This window comes from Manacus candei, unplaced genomic scaffold (genome assembly GCF_025592945.1).
Source record: "Manacus candei isolate 608988 ecotype Guabito, Panama unplaced genomic scaffold, ASM2559294v1 h1tg000119l, whole genome shotgun sequence".
In the NCBI taxonomy this organism is placed as follows: Eukaryota; Metazoa; Chordata; class Aves; order Passeriformes; family Pipridae; genus Manacus; species Manacus candei.
The window spans coordinates 3,702,169-3,715,740 of record NW_026138167.1 but is presented as its reverse complement, the minus strand read 5'-3'; the positions used below and the strand labels follow the sequence as shown (position 1 = coordinate 3,715,740).

Below are 13,572 nucleotides of genomic sequence, written 5' to 3'. Positions count from 1 at the left end.
AAATATTTGCCTGTTTTTCTATGTTAAATATAAAGACTGGTAAAGTTTGAAAGCCTGTCTGTTTTCCCAGCTATATCAGCCAATGTAAAAAATCCGGTAAGTCTTGCTTCCCTCCAGGGATTAATTGAGGGGGTTTTGTCCATAGTGACTATTTTACTTTGGCAGCTGTCACAGACACAGAGACAAAGCTTCTTTAAACAGGAGAATTAAAAGGAAGCACAGCTACAGGAATCTCCTCTCTGAATTTCAGTTACCTAAAACCTGGTTTTCTGGCGGGACATTGTCATCTTATGTTGTGAAGATTTTTAGGGGTTTTTACTTCAGTCTGTCCTGTCAGTCAGCACTGAATTTTCACTGGGCTTTCCTTTGAGGTGGACTGATAAATGTGTGAAATGCACTGCTGTACAGACTTGACCAAAATCACTCAAAGTACCAAATGGAAAAGTTTGTGCTTTATTTTCCGACATCTCGTGTAGATTTTTTAAAGATACTTTAAAGCCCACAGTGAGTATGAATATCATCTTTTACCTTTTTATTGTAAACACTTAGGCTTAAAGTGTTGTAACTGACAGTTCAACCCAACAGGAGCCAGTGGCCTGTTCATATACCCATGAACCATAATACAGGCAACATCAAAAATAAATGTTTCTGGCAGTTCATTCGTTCCATCAGGTCTAGCAGAGAGATTTTTAATTTCTTTTTAGCAGCTTTGTCCTGTGGTATAACTTTGAAATTTTTGGTCTTTTCTGTGAAAAAAATAATGTTTGCATTTTGAGCTATTTTACAGTTGACTTTTTTATGTATATTTTGATTCATTCTCTGCTCCAGAGCAGCAAAAAATGGTAAAAGGATTTCATCCAGCAATGTAAGCTTTTTCATATGGAATTGTTTAAAAATAATGATGGAGTGAGAGTTGAAAGCAAGCTGACTTTAACCTTTGGTAAAATTGGTCAATCTTCTCATTGCATACAGTCAGAAAAAATTCTGTGAGGTATCATATGCAGTAATTAATTTGGGGTTATCATTTGACTGTGAGTGTTCTTTTCTGTTTTATACTGCCGAAAAAGCTAAGATTGAAATTAAGAAATACTGGTTGGCAAGATGAGCTGTGCTCTCATGTGATCCCTGTGGCAATAAACATTCTGGTCACTCAGGAGGAGTTAAGTGATGGTTAGCACATTTTGGCTACTGCATCCTGCAAAATAAATCATTGGACATCAGAAGGTATTTTGAAGTGAGGAGTACTGGGGAGTCCACAGACACACAAAGCAAAGCTGTAACCATGGTGGTCCCAGACCTGTTTGCTCTCCCTCCTTTTGCAGCCATCCCGTCTGGCTCTGCAGCCAGGTTCTGTGCCAGCAGGGCTTGGAACTGTGCAGCAGGAATCTGCCTAAAGGCACAGCTGGCACGGCCAGGTGATGGCTCAGGAAGTGTCTCTGCTGACTCCATTCACACACACTCACTTAAAGACCACAGAGCTTCAAAATGAAGACTTTGGCCATGGATTCCAGGCGTAGGAAGAGGAAAGCCATGCCATAAATTGTTGTGCAGTGTAGCCCCACCCAAACACACTTAGAACTCTAGTATTTTTTCTACTTTTTATTCTTTATGGAGTAAATCTTAATGTCTTACGGAAAACAGACACAGCTACATTTCTTTTGTTCTTACTGTGTTTCACTAAAGATCTGATTGCTTCTTTCAGAGACTTGTGATGAACTACTTCTGCAGTCTGGAGTGGGTTTTGTACAGCACAGGTATCTCAGGAGTAGGACTGGGGCATTGATCCTGGAGCTAGCAGCAGAGGACACTGTGCTTAAAAGCTTTTTCAGTAGCATTGAACATTCACAGACTGTAAATAGAAATAACTCAGAAAGAAATTGTACCCATAAGTGCTAATTTCAGGTAAGATCACTCCCTGCACGTGTGATCCAACTGGTGAAAAGCAGAGGTGAGTCATCTGAGCAACTGCTTTGTGAAGGTAAAGATATGAGCAGACAGTGATGGAAGCAGAGGGGTGCCAGTAGAGCAAGTTGAGTACAACCCAAATACTGTCCTGTTGTATTCCCCTGGGCTTAGGGCTCCTCTGGGACATGGAGAAGGCAGGTTCATTACCCTGCTCTGCCTGTTTTTCCCTTCAGTCCAAGGAAGCGAGGGGGTGCTGTTACAAACAGAAACTCTCGTGAACAGACTTTGGGTTGGAGGAGGCAGTGCTTTCTTACCTGCTTTATTTGCTTCACTAGAAAAAGTGAAAACAACAGAACGAGGTGGTGGTTACCAAAAGTTGGTAGTTGCTGAGTTCATGGGTTAGTTGCTCTGTTGAAGACAAGTGTCTGTATTGTAAAAAGCAGGAATAGTCAGCCTGCCTGGAATCTGTGTTGAAATGTCACTGGAGCCAGAGCAGTGTCTGTAACAGAGGGGTGCAAGGTGCTTCTGATACAGATACAGAAGAGATTATTTAGAGCTGTTCTAGTCAAGGGAAAGCTCTTTACTGGTTCTGGTCAACAGGAATATTCTGAGGCCTCTGCGTGTCTGGTCTTCACTGTTGCAGAGTATTTCAGAAAGTGGTTCTAGTTTCCACTACTTTCCCTTTTCCTTTGCTTTTATTTGTTATAAAAGAGAAAAATATCCTCATTCATTTGGGTTTTTATAATATTTTCTCTTATCACCTGTCATGTTTTCCTTTAATTATAAAAAAGAATAATATCTTCGATATTGACACTTCCTTCTTTTTTTTCTTTTCCTTTTCTTTGTTTTTTGTTGTTTTTTTTTTAAGATGGAGACGTAGTAGATAAGGGCTAGATTTTGATGTAGCATATTTTCAGTGTTACTGTTCACTGTATCTTAATGTTTTAGTGTTTCCTTTGATTACCAGTATCAACTAAATGTGTTTCCAAAGTGAAGTTTGTGTAAGTTTGGGTAATTTACGTGATGGGTTTGAATTAGAACTCTGAGTATATGAAACTTGCTGAATTATTTTTGGGCTTTATTTTGTACTTGCCTGCCTCCCACACGTTATTTAGCCTCCAGGGTAGAGACAATCTGAGTCTTCCTTAGTAGTCATTGTCCTGCATCATCTTTTGGATTATTAATAATGTGAAAAAACTAAAGCAGTACAAATCATGGAGGGGTTATGTTAAGTGCTTTTTAAAGTTTGGATGTGAGAATGGAAAGGGCATCCTGGGTTATTTGCCTGTCTGTGCTGATATCCTAGATAACCAAAAGCCTTCCCCATTATTTGATGTGCATACCCAAAAGGTGGAAGAGAAACCCAGTTCCCACGTGCACGAGCTGTGCTGGTTTGTCTCGAGCGTTTCATGCTTAGTTGTGTTTTGCTGCCCTGTGCACTCTCCCATAACAGCATCTGACTGAAATAAGAAGTAGTGTGTTTTCTTACTGCACAGCTACTTCATTCCTGCAGAGCTTTTTGATTAAGATCATCTGTTCCCAGTAACTTTGCTCCTTAGGTAGGCAGTTTGTTCCAGTGCCTGCAGCCCGTCATGCGGCACTGAGGGGCTCCAGGGAGTTCCCCCACGCTCCTGGCTGCTACTGCAAGCAAGAAAGGTGAGTGTAGGCTACTGACCTGAGACAGGGCTTGCCTGGAGCCCCTAAAGTGCTCCCCAAGTGCCCCCAGGCTTCCAACTTCAGAGCTGTCAGATCTTTGTTCTCGCGCTGGTTTCGAGCACAAGCCCCAGGATGTGAAGAAAGATGTTGAACAGCACAGTAGCACTGCAATTAGAGGGTGTGAGATGGTGCCCTAATTATTGAAAGTATTTTCTGGAAGTGCTGTGGTTTCTTGACACATTAGCCACTGGTTTTTTTCCTTGTTACCAGTTTACTGCTTTTCTAACACGTGCTGTATCCCGGGCAAGTTCCTCCTCAGCCGGCTCGATGTTTTTTGGCAGGTCTTGGAACATTTTTGACAACACACGCCAGGACCCCACAGGACTAACAGCAGTTCTTCAGGCTACGGATCTGGTTGGAGTCTTGCATATGCTGTACTGTGTTCTTTTCCACGGGACAATTGCAGATCCAAACACAGCCAGTCCTAAAGACAGCTATGCCACCAACACAGTCCAGGTTGCCATTCAGAGTTTACGTTTCTTCAATAGCTTTGCTGTGCTTGACCTGCCTGCCTTCCAGGTAACACGTTTTAAAACTTTTCTTAGTATGAAAATGTTAATTATTGACTATACCTCTGGACTGAGTTTTGATTGAAGGAACTTTCACAATTAAATGTTTAGTTTTGTGCATGAAGTTTGTAACTGTTTTTATTTCCACCATGTAACTGTGGATAGCGAATTTAATCAAAAGCGAAAATTTAGAATACATGAAATGCTAAATCCAATCCATTGCATCTTCTAGCTTCTTTTTACTTGCTTCTGCTGTACTGTGTTTTATATTTAATGAGTCCCAAAAATGTAAAAAGAAAAATTTTTATCAAAAGCACGAAATAAAAATTTTTCTACTGGAAAAAGATTGGCTTGTAGTATAACCACAATTTCCATTTTCCAGTGCTTTCAGTGGCCACCTGCTTTAAGATTGTGCAACTGAAACTGAAAATCATTTGATACCAATTTTTTTTATCCAAGCAAAATTTTATTGACCAAAATTGTAAATTTAACTTTTTGTAATTTTAATTAGAGAAAAAAATGAAAAAAAAAATACCTGGGAAGGTAAGTCTCTGCTTACCTTTGCCTGTGAACGGAGTTCAAGTGTAAAGGAATCATTTTGCTGTACAAAGAAAATACAAATACTGGTATATTTCTCAGATAAATTGGCAAAGTTGTATTGTTAATATAAAACACGTGTCAAAAAGCATTGCTTTGAAAACACATTTAGCAGCATCAATCTTATGCAATTCATCAGAACAGGTTTCTTTTAATATGTAATTGGTATGTAAATTGTACCACACACTCCATATGAAATGCACTAAACTCAGAGCTTTGCACAAGTGAAGAATTTGATGTTAAGTCTCCTTCAGTTTGTGTTTCTTGCCTTTGGTTTTCAGTCCATTTAGTATCTTTAACAACAGCAACAAGCCATTTGTGCAGCAGTGTTCATTTGTATGGATGCAGCTGCAGGATCCAGTCCAGTCAGGGTTTCTTTATGGGGACATAACAGGATATTTATTGGAGTTTCATGTAAAACAGCCCTTACACACACTATTGACTCCAATTTCTTTCTGTAAATCAAGGGGTACCAAAGCAGTTCTCTCCTCCCCCTTGCTCAGTACCTCTTGGTTTGACACTGGCTGTTTATATGTTACTGTAGGTATTACAGGTACGTGCCAGAGTCAGGTTTGAACTGGGACAGGTGCAGCTTCCAGGGGAGCTCCAGCAGATCCCGCTGGCTGAAGGGCTTCTCCCTGGTGGCCCAAGATTTTTAAATCCCGAGATTTAAAAATTATTTTTAAAACACCATCTTCTGCTTACACTGCCTGTGTTTATCCCTCTATCAGTGCCATAATATCTCAGCATTTATAATAAACCATTAGTTTGTTCTACATAAAATGCTGCATGAAGGGTGCAAACCCAACCAGTGTGAGATGTTTCCCTCAGCTCCCCGGCACGGGGCTCGCTCAGGAGGAACCCCTGAGCTTGGTCTGAGCTGTAGCATCGTGCTGTTTGTGAGGGACAGGCACACTGGTGCAGCCTCAGCAGCTCTCCCTTTCAATGCACTAATGTGATTTGTTCCTGTAATGTTAAAAATAACACACCTGAGGCAGTAGGCTGTCCATCCTGACCCTGTGGGCCAGAGCAGGCTGGCAGACAGCAGAGGGAAAAGCCCCGTTTGTGCACTGTCTGATTATTATCTCCAAGGAATAGTTTTATCACTTATTAGTGGGACTGTAGAATAGGGGGATTTGATTAACAGAAGAGGTCTGGTATTCTAGAGTTTGTATTAGCACAGATGGCTCCTGGGTATATATTTCATTTGATTTGACAATCTAAACAATTGAAAGATGGTAGTGAGAAACAGCGCAGGGTCCTGAGCTGATATTAATTCTGGCTAAAAAGGAAGCATAGTTTCCTTGAAAAATTAGTTTAACTTTTATACACAAACTCAGGTGCCCTTTGACCTGTTGTTATCAGGGAAGGTTAAACCCAGAGTGCTGGGTCACAGCATGCGTGGCCAGCACTAATTAAATAAGGGTGGACCTGAGAACACGGCATTTACAGGATGTAAAGCAGTAAATGGTGGCTGTTTTGGGCATTAAATGTTGAAAATATACTGACTTACCAGAATGCTTGAGGTTCAAGGTGGAAGGTATCCACAGCTGAGTCTGGTTTAATTGTCAGGGATTCTACTTTTGCTGGGTAGATTTGGAGTTCGATAAGACTAAACTATGCTACAGCCTGGGATTTATGTACATGTGCTTAGCACAGGCTACAAGGTAGAAAATGAAGAAAACTCTGAAATGAAAGAGATTTTCTCACAGGCTTGCACTGCTGTTTCATTAGAGTTAGGAGACTGTCATGCTCATTCCTTGTGCTTTAGTTTTCCCCTTTGACCCTGTGTCGCTCTGTCTGTTTGACATGTTTATTAAATAGAGGCTGTAGGCTGCGCAGATAAAATCTAATTCTGAATCTCCACGTTACAGCAATTTGCCTACATTTAAAAAACATCCCAAGAAGCTTTACAGCTGAGTGTTCTCTCCTTTTGGATGTTTCTAGGTTTTTTTAATGTTTGAAAATTCATTATTTGTTATTAATCATTGTATTCCATTCAGAACATGAGTTATTAAGAAGAAATGCATTTTGCTCTGTTGCAGAAATGAAGATGGTTTGGTTTCTTTTGCTTATTCCTACGAAATATTATTAACATTAAGTTTTCCTGGAACATGTAGTGTATATCAAATGGAACGGTCAGACTAAGGCTCCACTGAATGTCAACTAAGCAGAATCCAATTTTTCCAGTGTGCCTTGAAAATTTGAATTTATTCTTGCTTTTGTGGCTTTTAATGTTGTCGTCCAGTTGTGAATGATAAGTGACTGGAAGTGAAGTGACTGGAAGAAGAGATTCTGTCCCCTGCAGCCATTGCAACAAAAAAGCATAGTCTGTACTGAGAAAACCCAGAAGGGTGCAGCTGATGTGTATACAATTCTAACAAGTTCTAGGACATACTGCTAGAGTGTAATCTGTGTTTCTTGGCCTTTTTTCCAGTCGATTGTGGGTGCTGAAGGACTGTCCCTGGCCTTCCGGCACATTATCAGCTCCCTGCTGTGGTACTGCTCCCAGCACACCTGTGAGGGGTTGCTGCACGAAGTCATTGTCTGTGTGGGCTATTTCACTGTAAACAACGCAGATAACCAGGTAAGGCAGATGGCAAATGGGATCAGAAGTTATCAGGGGCACATTTAGTCATGGTTCCCTCCAGAAAACTAATCTCCTCAGCATTAGTTTTGAAGCGCTCAGGATTCGTTTGAGCACGAAGTGTGTGTTTGCAAAAGAGAAACTGAAGTTGTATCTTAAGACAAAGGCATTAATTTTATGTGGCCATAAGCAAAGTCCCTGTTCTTATGCAGACAAGGATGCTGACATTGCACTGATTTTGATTAGCCTTGCTCTGTGCCAAGGTATACTTAGAAACTGATATTCTTAGTTCCAAGTTAGCTTCATGTCAGCTTGATCAGATGGTTGTGGTACTCTTTTTAAAGCCAACTAAGCTACTCTGCCATGAAGACTTGTCCTTGGATGCCAATGTAGCCATCTCCCTGTTTGCCTGTGTGCTTATTTAAGTTTAAACCATTCTTCTCCTTGAATCCTTTCAGTAGTAAACCAAAATACCCTGTCCAACAGACAGTGGGAGTTGCCCTTTAGCTTCCCTGACTGTGTCCACTTTTGCCAGTGGATTCTGTGACCACTCTTATTTGCTTATAAAATAACCCAGACACAAACCTCCAAAAAGATTTTGAATATTTTAGTCTTTAAAATCTCCAGGTTTCCTCAGCTTATATGTAACATCTCAGAATGTATTGGGCAGGGCAGAGGTTGGCATTGGCACTTTTGAGTATGTGAACCTGACTCTGGGTGTGTAGATACTGCATTGTGGTGCCCACATCTTGGGTATGGTTCAGTTGGATGCTGTATCTTGTGGAGTTACTCACGGTGTTCTCTCTCCATACTTTTACCACCTGCTTCCTGGTTTTGCTCAGATTTTGGGGTAGGGGTTCAGGATGAGGAACTCAGTGCCCTCAGTTCAGCTGATGAGCAGAAGGAGTAAGTGGTAAAACTTTTCAGTGAAGGTTTAGAGAAAAGCTGCTCAATGTTCTTGACTATAGTTGAGAAACTTAGACTTAGAAATTCTCTATAGTTATTGACTATAATTGGAACACTGTCATATCTTAAAGCAGACAATGCTGTCACAAGTATTACATAATTCTGTAGTGATGTTTCTGTGGCTTTGGCCACAGCTGGAGGGAAGATCCTGCAACCTTCCTGCCCTGTGTGACCAAATCCCACTCAGGATCTGGAGCTGACTGGGGGCAGCACTTTAATATGACCATTTTTAAATCCATGTGATGTTGCTGCCATTTTGAGTCCCTGTGCTGCCTGACGGGTCGAGCTGGCACCCAGAAGGGCCAGCAAACTGTGTTGTCTTTTCTCTGCAGTTTAAAAATTTCTGTTCTGGCACACAAGTACAAACAGATGTGATTCATTGCATGGAGGATTCGCCACTACAAACGTGCCAGGAACAGTGCAGAAGAGGGATTTCCTACCAGCAGCTCCAGCCTGCAGTGCCCGTCGCTGTCGGTGCCCCAGGGCGAAGGCCCGACCGTGGGGAGTGGGCACCGGGCCATGGCAGCAGCTGGCTGGGGCTGGGGGTTGCCATGGGCCATCCAGAGGCAGGACATGCTTCCCAGATGGGGATTTGGAAGGGTCTTGGAGCCTTCAGCATGTGCACTTGGGCTTGAGGTCATGTGCAATCACTAATCTGCCCCGTTTCAAGATTTAAAGGTGGTTTATGCAGCTCTGAGAACCAAGTTCAGGGCTTTGATTGAACAGCCGTAGTATGTCAGTCCTTTTCATACCCTAAAAGCTGTCTTTTAGGGTGGTTTGCTTTAGAGGTACTGTCTCAAGAGATACCATGATGTGCTTCACTTTTTTATGTTACTTCTGATATTCCTCATTAATAAGTCTTTAACTGAGGAAGTGGCATTTTGATTTGGCTTTTTTATTTAAAAAAAAAAACGTTTTTAAGAAACTGAAGCGTTCCTCATTCATGTACTTGCAAAATAGAGGGAAAGTTTTTTAGTGGAAGGAAGCAATTTTCCTATTACTACCAGGCAAAGCAGTAGGACTTGCTTACAGCCGTTATTTTCAGGTACTGTTGGTGTTGTGACTTCCACTAAAGACAGACTGCCTTTCATGCAAAGGGAAGTGCTTTCTATTCATTCAGTTATGGTTTAATTTTTTATTATGTTATGAGCTTCCAATTTTTTTTCTTTCGTCGTTATTATCCTACTAAAAATAAAAAATTGGTCTCACAGTGAAAGTTTTCAAATAGTAGGCTTGAACTCCTGGCAAGAACAGTGTAATAAAAATAGATACACTAGACTCGAACTATGAAAACAAATTTCCATAAAGCCAGATAGTTCTGTTTATTTAGTATTTGAACCAACTTGAACTGAGTCAATAACTGACATATTTCAAAGCAGATTCATGTTCTTCTTGCAGTCAAATGTGCATTTGTTTGGAAATCTTTGTAGGTTAAAGTCTTTCCCTCTCTAAATTTGTATTCCTTATTACAAACAGAGGTGTGTTTTCAGTCCTTTCAACACTCCAAACAAAAAAGGTCAAACAGTTGTTTAGTTTTCAGTATCTCTTTTGTGATTCCTTTGTCTACCCACATCAATGGATAAATATCCAAAGCAGCATAGTGGAATAAAGAAAAAAAGGCATTAATTATTAAAAAAAAAAAAGGCAGTTCCCCAGTTTGGAGAATAGATAGATTTCTAAAAAGGAAATTTTACAGCCTGTCAACCTCAACATTGACCTTCTGTAGTAGTACTGTGATTTAAGTAAGTGAACTATTACCACTGTGCAGTCAAAATCATAAAAGGGCAATTTCCTAAATATTTCACATTCATAGAACAAAATCTTCCGAGAGCATCGTGTGCCAGTCACTTAACGTAACATAGGTTTGTCTTCATTTATTGCACTGGCTGTAAGAGTCTTTATGTTTAGCTGAGTGGCAAATTGAAAAGGAGAGGGTTTTTTCTGTTGTATGGCTTTGAGATTCCCATTTCCCTGCAGTTTCCAGGAGCCCAGAATCCGAGGGGGCCTCCCGGAGAGTCCCTCACACGCCCAGGGAGGCAGTGGCTGGGCTCCCACTTGGTGTTTTCACCACGGCTGGCTCTTGGTCCAGGCCCAATGATTCTGTTGAGGAGCAGTGAGGACAATGGATTCCTAAGGAACACATTCCTAAGTGTTTTGATAGTGCTTGCTCTGTTTATTTTAAAAAGACTGATTTTGCTGACTCTGCCCACATATAATATATTAGTAATATTCCTTTCCTTTTTTCCTATTTTGTTTTAACATTCATAAAGCTTTCCCAGGGCAGCTGCTGTCGCTGAAGAAATAAATCAGTTATGAAACTGAAAATTTCAAAACCCAGGGAGTGTTTCTTTAATATTTTAAATGGCCCAACGTCAGCAGTGCAGCCCGGGCTGCACTGTCTGTTTTGTATCGGCACGTGAACTTGTGTTTACTACAGAGCCAGACAGCCTGGGCTTCACAGAGGGTTCTGTAATTGTGCCACAGCTTTATTAGGCAGCTGCTCTGCATGAACTATGAGCAAGGAAAAGGGATTCTCTTTTTTTGGCCACCATTTAATCTACCAGCATACGAAAACGGGTCCCATGGTACTAAGGATAGACACATAAAACTAAACTGCATAATAAAAATAATGTCCAATCTTTCAATAGCCAGCCATGCTATATCAGACTGTAGAATTACAGTTTCTAATTAAAATGTTCTTGTTAATTAAAAATATCCTCCTATTTCATTACATTTTTATTCCCTTTCGTTGTTTGATTTAATTAGTATAATGAATATAATTACCGTGTGCTGTCAACTCACCTCATTTGCATATTATATTGGATAATTGAATGTGGCCCTGTAATTAAATTAACACGAATGACAGACGATTTGGCTTCTTTCACATTGCTGCATTGGGAATAGAAATCTTTCCATATTCATTGCAGTTAGGGGATATTTTTCATCTGAAAAGTCCTCACAAATCAGATCCTCAGACTGAGGATCTTGTCTGACAGGCTCCAGAAGAAGTTGCATTGCTCATTTGCATTGCTATCTCTTTATTTAAATAAAAATAGCTTTTGTTCTCCCAGGTTTTGGCACACAGTGTATTTAGAGTCCTTTAGGAGAATCCCACTAACTTTGGGGACTTGTAGGATATGGAACTGTATAATTCTAAAAGATACTATTAATAGATTGCAAAACCAGATCTCTTCGAAAGAGCTGGAGGAAAGTGTGTGCAGCTTTTCAAAACATAATTATGAAATTAAGATTTGTAAATAGAAGTAAAAACTTTTCTCAGAAGTTTTTGGAAAAATTTGAAGACACACCACGTGTCTTTCAAAAAGGAATTTCATCCCCCAAAAGTTTGTTTTCCAGTTGCATAAGTCTCACTTATTTCTCTGTCCCTCCAAACCCTCTATCCCTGGACACTTCTGCTCACTAAGAATAGTATGTTATGCTTATTATAAACTTATAAATAATTGAAATGCTAATATCTAATAATCCATGTGTTGAAAATAGAAACAAATGGCATTAGATTTAATAGTATCAATCACTTACTAGAAATTTCTCCTTGCTGTATAGATGTGGAAAACTTATTGCAAAATACGTTTCAGGCATCCCAGCTAGCTCCAGTTAAAGGAGCAAGGAACAGTAAGATTGCAGGATGTTTTCTAACAGGAATTTCTCCCATGTTAAATATATAAAACATCACACAGCACTATCACAGGTATAAATATAATGTTTAAAGAAACTAAAATGTTGTATGGTAGGCACAGTTCCGAAAGGATCATGGAATTTATCACTCATTCCCAGCACACAAAGCATGGCAGTTATTCCCCAGGAAAGGCTTCATATCAAGATTGTCTTTTCCCTTTTTTATTAAATGACTGACTTATAGTTATATTTTCTTCCCTTTTTGTGTGTGGTAAGTCTTACTTGTGTCATAAAATGGCAGCACCCTTGTCCCCCAGTGTATATCACACTCATATATATCTGTGTGACATTCATCCTGACTGTGGTTGGAAGCACTGTTGGGCTGTAAGGGACACTTACAGAGTGACTTTAGATTAGGAGTGACCTTTGGTAGGGAAATTATTTTGTGCTTTTGACAGAGTTAGTGCATATTGAGTTTCAGTATGTGGCCAGTTTCCTCTAGTGTTAGCGTGGAGGAAGAAAAATACTCCTAAATGGAAAAACTGTCAAAATCAGAAGTCGACAGGAAAACTTGGAAGTTATAAAAATATTACGTAGAGTTTCCATATGGGTTGTTTACTAAAGGCCATCATTAAACTTTCATTATTTGTGTTGCTTTTGGGGCTATGGAGGGACTGGAACAGTTTTGATCTGGTAGGTGGAGTTTTTGAAAGCACAGCACAGGAGTGAAGATGCAGGAATTGGAAGTTACCTTGTAGTTAACATCCCTATCTGTAAGTAAATAGTATCCAAAATTACTTAATTCTGATTTTCTTAGTTTCTTCTCAAGAGGGATTTTTAGGAGTATTGATTTCATGTTGAGGTTGTGGGTTTATTTCTTTAAACCTTAGAAAAGCACAACCCTGACCTTTTAAAGCTTTATAGGTCCGCACAAAAAATACGCCCGGTAAATTTTGTGAAATAGCTGATTTTGGCAAGCGAGTGATTCATGTGAAGTTGTAGTCCTGACTCCCATTTAGAAGCACTTCAGCTTGTGAACAAAAATCCCCTAAGGATTAAACTCCCCACGTTAAAGCGGAGTACATTAAGCCAGCTCTGTAATGTGTGCTTTTACTCCTCAGACCACATAAATTCACTTAAGTGAAGCAGTGTCTTCAGGAAGGATGGCATTCCTGTCTGGGCAGTCAGGGAAAAGCGGGGACGCCTCTTAGGTAATTTGTCAGACACCTCTGTTGTTTGAGCTTACTGATAAAGCTTTTCTTTTCTAAGAATGAACCATGACAAAGCAAAGCAAATACGGCCCAAGCATTTGGGGCTGCACATTTCGTGTGTCACATCTTAATTGCATTTCCAACGCTCCGAAATGCATCCCGGTTTAGTTTTTTTCTATTTTGCTTTTTGAGAGGATGTGGGGAAGGCAATTTAATATGAGCAAAGACTTAATGTGAAATCAAGTGCGTTTAGTTTCGGTTCATGGTGGGCTGGCTGACTCCTGTAGGGAGGGGAAGAGAGAGTGTGTAGGAATTAGTGTGAGAAATGAGCGCGTTTGGATTTATCATATTGTCTTATTCTCAAACTGTAAACACAAAAGAATAAACTTATCTCCCGGTGTCATCAAAGCCAGTGCTTTCAACAACCTTAAAATACAGTCTGCTC

General features: G+C 40.1%; 1 protein-coding gene across 1 annotated transcript in view; it reads left to right on the top strand.

Annotated features, from left to right (window-relative positions):
- The window catches only part of SCAPER (S-phase cyclin A associated protein in the ER), a 142,215-nt gene that overhangs the window by 115,015 nt on the left and 13,628 nt on the right, over positions 1 to 13,572 (top strand). Inside the window, exons 28-29 of the mRNA XM_051770357.1 lie at positions 3,903 to 4,140; positions 7,165 to 7,314. Coding sequence (XP_051626317.1) covers positions 3,903 to 4,140; positions 7,165 to 7,314 — 388 coding nt within the window. The remainder of the gene's footprint in view (positions 1 to 3,902; positions 4,141 to 7,164; positions 7,315 to 13,572) is intronic.